Consider the following 6,053-nt stretch of genomic DNA (forward strand, 5'->3'; position numbering starts at 1 on the left):
TATATATATTCCTTGAAGAATTGCCGGCCTTTACTTGATTCTGTTTTTCGGCTGTAATAAATATATAAGGTAAATTTTCTGGTATGCTTACAGTTCTCATTCAGCAGTGTCAGTTTGGTACATCTCCAAAACCCTCCTCTGCTGCTGCTGTTCTTTTTTTCCACTTTATTGTGTTTTATTTATTTGTTTCCTCTGTTTGCCTGTATTACATACAGCGACCTCACCACCTCCTTTTTCCTGCAGCTGTCAGGAGTCAACTTTCCAGTTGTCTCACCAGACCGTGTTAGCTGATTCGCTGAGGTGGAGCAGATAAATCCTGACATATTGCAACCAGATTGTGGCTGTTGTGGGAGCTGCCCCAGACAGGACTTTTTTTCAATTTCATCCACACCAGAGATGACAATGACAAATGGTTCTTATTGAAATAGCCATGCACTGTACAGCCTCTGGAAACGGAAACCCCATCAGGATAAATTGCAGCTTGGTATCAATTCTGTGTCTTTTGCCTATGCGTCGTTTCTTGTAACAAAAGGCCCAATTAACCCTCCACAGAAATCTAAATCTTGGATAAAATTAATGCTGCTGTGTGTGTTTACATGTAGCTATTATAGGCTGACAGGCTTCACAGCATTGTGCTACTGCCTCCGCAGTGCATTGTCATATTTTTTCTTTTTTTTTTTATTGATTTATGGGTTTGTGTCAACAGCAAATACAGTGTCAGCTCTTTTATTTGTGTGTTAAAGAAAACATTTTCACTGCTGGTATTAGAAGTATAAATAAAACCGCAGCTTAAAAAATATGTGTGACAAAAGGCTCGAGTCCTTCCAACTTCGGAGCAGACAGAGTGAAAAGATCTCTGCTGGCAGACGTGACCGATTAAACTAATTTCCTGCCTGAGGCAAACAGAAGAATGTTTTAGACGTCATATGAGTAACTTTTTGCTGACTCAACTGCTCAAGTCTTTTATTTACTTCACTTGTGTATATATCTCAAGTTTGTCACAGAGATGGCTGTGACAAACACTTTTATTGACATTAAGAACAAGAGGGGGAGGGGGGAACATGATGAAAAGTGCTTCAAGGTGCTTCTTAATTATCACCTGCTTTTAAGGACTGTACAAGACAGTAGCGCTTTCTCTGTATTTGCTGCCTGTTCATCCATGCACGTCACGTCGAAGGAGGCATTTTGTTGTCAATAAATGCTCGAAAGTGGATATTGAATAGAGCACACAAAAAAAAAAAAACATTGGACAGGATGCAGAGTGTGTGCTTTGGAAATGTGTTGCACCGTGAGAATGGCTGCTGAGACTCCTCTCTGATGCTTTCTGTGTTGACAGCAGTGTCATACAAACTCAGACATTTTCATAATACCAAGCAAATGTAATGCATCAAATGTGAAGCAGAAACATCACCGGTTAATCTTTTAGTTTGCTTGTTCTGAATAAAACACCTAATAGTCCACCATAAGGACAAATGATGCCTAAAGATCACAGATTAAAGTGTTACGGGTGGTTAAACGATGTAATATTAACCTTTTTCTCTGTTTGGTAGTTGCTACTGTACTGAATGTGACCAAGTACAACTGGGTGGGAGGTGTTAAAAAACAACCAGAGCGAAGTTCAAAAGGTCACTGCCTCTGGTCAAGAAAAGAGGCTTGTACAAGATAAACTGTGCCTCACTTGGAAAGCAGATGGGAGTAGATGAGAGCAAATGCCAGCAGCATCAGCAGAGAGAAACAAAACCCTGCTGTAAAGCCAAGACACTTCCCTGCATGCCCTTAGTCTGTACAAGAAGTGACTAACGCTGAGATCTTGCTAAAACTGTTCCTGATTTAATTAAATATTTCTATATATTTGTTTTTGAAAATCTTCCAATAGGGTTGCCTGATAAAATGCTTTGCAGGCAAGTTGTTGTCTCTGTTTATAGTTCATCCTCCATTTATTTCCTCATATAAATCAATATTATAAATTGCGTTTGTATGTAAAAGCTTTGCAAAGTCACCCTTATTAAACTGAATTCCTAAAAGCAATATGTCAAAAATAAACAAGTAAATACAAAAAATAAAAATAAAGGAAAAAAAGGAAAACAACTGCTTCACTGGATTGTATGACTTTTTGGGTGTTTGTACAGATTCCTTATTAAGAATCATCACTTCATGCATGTTTTATGATAATACTTAAATATTAAAGGGACCCAAAGCAAAGCATAAAAATCTTTAACTATATTAAATGCTGTAATTCTAATTAGTTTAGTCCAGTAATTCATATGTCAGAAAATGTGTAAAACATTAAACAAGTTTGCATTCTTGAAAAGGTTGTTTAGGTGGAAATGTTATAGTGAATCTGCTGCCAGGGGTGGAACCAGAGCAGCGGCCAGGGTGGCAAACCTCTGACACCTGATTGGCCACCCCCAAATAATTGAAAAGTGGGTGGGGATCTTGGATTTTAAATTTGCATATAAATTTGATGAAAGTTTGCTTTCTGATATTACTGTATGGCACATTTTTTTAGCTGTGTATGTTTAAAAATGGCTAAATTACTGTCCTCTATAATATTAGCATTAGCATTAGTGGTTAGCTTAATTTGGAGTTGGCATTGCTTATTAACACATGATCATTCTTAGCTACTCCACAACAAATTGCATCTCAACAAGTCTTAAAATAGGTAAATTGTAACATTTTAAATCTAGCTGTGGTGGCCATCTTGAATTTTTATTAGCATTTAGATCTGGTAAAGATTGATTTTGGCTTCTTCTACACTAATCTTCAGCTTTGTATGTCTAAAAACGGCTGAATAACAAGTTGTGACTATCCTTCAGCATGTTTTTGTTCATTTTTAGCTATGATCACAAAATTTCAGCTAATTTCTGAAAACATTTGAGTTAATGCAATTTGAAATTAGCTATGGTGGCCATGTTGAATTTTATTTATTTGTATGTGACCTCTAAAAAACCCATTGGCTACCCCTGTGCCACCTCTTGCAAAAAAGTCTGTCTGGTGCTAAATGCAAAGGAACAAGAACTAGTAAGAAAACATTCGACAGTATATACAGTAGAGTACGTAGTATGGTAGAGTACCATAAAGTAATCATCAGATAATGTAATCATTCTTGCACTTCTTAGTGTTGTATCACCAAATTGTATGATTTGCATACTGAAGGACAAGCTAGTTCTGAAGAAGAAAAGTGTAGCTTCTAGTTTCATGAGCTAAAGGCTTTCTGATTAGCATCTGTGTTCTTACATTGTGTTTCGAGGCTTTCGCAGAGCTCGGTCTTAGCTTCTCCATTGGGTCTGAGTCCAGCCTTGGGGTTGAACTTGTTGGACATGGTGGCGGCGGTAACCACGGCCTTGAGGCTGCGYGTGTGCCTGGGCACATTCTGTTCGGGGTGCAAAAGAATCACGTAGACCTTGGGCATGTAGAGCAATCCGAGGATCACCGAAGCACTTAGGCTCACAGAGATGGTTAGTGTGGTTGTTTGGATGTACATCTGCAGGAGACAAACACCAGACACGCACAGTACAAACAGTTTAAACAAACAGAATTTCCTATAAGGGCAGCAGACAATATGAGAAACATCTGCTGTGTATCATTCGAATTAAAGCAACTAATGAGGTGTAGCAGACCAGATTGTTCGAGAAGTAGTTTCTACTTTGTTCAATAGAGGCTGGGAAATTTTGTGTGATAAAATTTGTTTCAAATCAGCATCTCATCTACTTTTGTGATGTGTGTGTTGAACAAGCCAAGGCCACAGGGTTTGTTAAATTCTCTGCAATGATGGTTTTAACATGACCACCATGTAAAAATGGACACAATCTGATGACTTCAGTCCTCCGGATCCTCTATAACTCACAACAAAGACACTTACAAAATAAATAAAATAAAAACAAGTTCATGAACATTGTAAGCATGGTCAAGTCCTCTCGAACACAAGGTAATGTAATACTGAATATGTTCTGCAACACTGCAGCAAGTTAATGAGTATCTCAATAGAAGGTTTGAGGAAGAGAAGAAGCTTGTTTCATTTTGTTCTGATTCAGTTTCAGTCAAATTCTATTTTTAGTTACAGGAGGCTTAATTGTTTATTGAAAGGCAGATAAATATAAAGACAGAAACAACCAAATATAAGGCAACATTTAGCTACTAAAACCAAACTTAAATAGAGTAAGGTTCAGGTGGACGTGTTCATTCAGAACACCTGGATAAATCATACATTGAGCACGGCTCGCAGCCCTGCAACTAAGAGAAATGTTTCCACCCCGGTTCTGCTCTAATGTTCTAATGTGCCCTGCAGCAAAAACTTAATGAAACTCTGTGGCAGATGTGCTGATTAGTAAATTAACCAAGGTTGGTGCTAATGCTAAAGTTAGTTTCTATTTTAAAGGAACTGAAGGCAGAGATTGTGAAGATTTCTTCTGTCTGACAGCAAAGAGCAACTGCTGTCACTAACACTGCTAACGAGCCGGGGGATTATAGGCTTCCCACAACTTCAAAACCAAGCTGACAAAGTGTATCAGGGACTTTTTCAGAGGTGGTAGTAAGTAGTAAAAAGTCTCTCTTTTATCATGTATTTGCAGCAGTATTTGTGTATACTTCCAACTGAGAAGCAGCTTCTGGCAGTGGTATTAAGGTTAACATGGCCAGGATGATTTTGGTTGGTTTTTATACATACTGTAAGAGGATAAACAATTGGTAGATGTCACAGAATATTTACTAAATATACCCCTCAATAGTTGTGTAAATTTGTCAAGCTAACTGAGTCGCATTTTTTATGAAAGGTGCAATATTATGTGTTTCTCAGGCATACATTTAAATACTATACCATAATAAAGTATCTATGTCACCTTTAGATGTTATTAAAATGCTGTTTTTATGTTTAAATAGAAAATAAACTTATCTTCTCATCACACCCTCTTCTAAACGCCTTGCAATTGTCTTCTGTCTCTTTCAGAACCAACTTCACTTCTGTCTTGCCCAATTTGGTTGGGGGGTGGGGGTGCTGCTATGATGCAGTCTACTGGTATCTGAAAATATATTTCCTCAAAGGTATTTTTAATCTGAAAAGAGCTTCACTGAGTGAACAGTAGTGTTAGGAGCTCAGCAGACAGTTTCAGTTTCACTTTCACTTTCACCCGAGAGCCTGCAGGAGCCATGGGCGGGGTGTACGGGGAGGGGGGGGGGGGTGCTCCGCCACAAGGAAGCTCGGCTTAAAGACACGTCCCAGGGGCGTTTCTGGTCCCCACTTGTCGTTTCTGGTCCTCAGCATGGCTTCCTAAAAACTCTGCAGGATTTCTCAAACATGCATAAATGAGTCAGAGCAAGGCTTTGAACATGTTTTTTATGAGAGTATAACATGATAGAAAACTCAAAAAAGTTGATTTTATATGATATTGCCCCCTTAAAGGTATTTTTATTTTTAAGGAACTTGGAGTTTATGCTTTTCAGATGCAAGCTGATTTGAAGCAAAATGTTTAACATAATTAATGACTGAAATGTTAAAACAAAGAAACGTTCACCTCCTGTCAGTTTAGATAAAACAGTTTGGGCTTCCAATTGAATTTGATTAATTAGGGTAAACTGTGAGCTCTATGTTGGTGAATAATTACCTAATTTTCCTGTGGGTTTGCATGAAGATGTACTATAAAACAGGTTAGATATAAAGAGACATTTTTTGTGTGATTTTTATCTTAACAAAAAATAAAACTCTATTCAGAAATGATGGCTTTAGTTGTTAAATTTTTCTTTTTCAAAGCTTGGATCAAATCAAAATACTTGTGTGTTCTTCTATAAAATAGACTTCATGATGTTGGCTTGACTTATTTACTCATAGCGGCACCTCCAGAACATTTTCAAAGGGGTGAGCAGATTGGGGTCACTGATAATCTTGAGGTGGCACCAAATAGAACAGATAGAACATTTTTGGATGAGCTGTTGCATATCAATGCAGACATTTCTACTGTGTTCATTGTGTGTGTGATTTTCTGTGGTATTTTCAGTGGGTACAGTATAAATACATATATTTTAAACACGGCTGTAGGTAAAAGCATTGTGAATCTCAG

General features: G+C 37.8%; 1 protein-coding gene across 1 annotated transcript in view; it reads right to left on the minus strand.

The window, feature by feature from the left end:
• The window catches only part of grm4 (glutamate receptor, metabotropic 4), a 205,300-nt gene that overhangs the window by 3,350 nt on the left and 195,897 nt on the right, over nt 1–6,053 (minus strand). The window contains exon 11 of the mRNA XM_014009533.1: nt 3,238–3,484. Coding sequence (XP_013864987.1) covers nt 3,238–3,484 — 247 coding nt within the window. The remainder of the gene's footprint in view (nt 1–3,237; nt 3,485–6,053) is intronic.

Source organism: Austrofundulus limnaeus, unplaced genomic scaffold (genome assembly GCF_001266775.1).
Source record: "Austrofundulus limnaeus strain Quisiro unplaced genomic scaffold, Austrofundulus_limnaeus-1.0 Scaffold59, whole genome shotgun sequence".
Taxonomy (NCBI): Eukaryota; Metazoa; Chordata; class Actinopteri; order Cyprinodontiformes; family Rivulidae; genus Austrofundulus; species Austrofundulus limnaeus.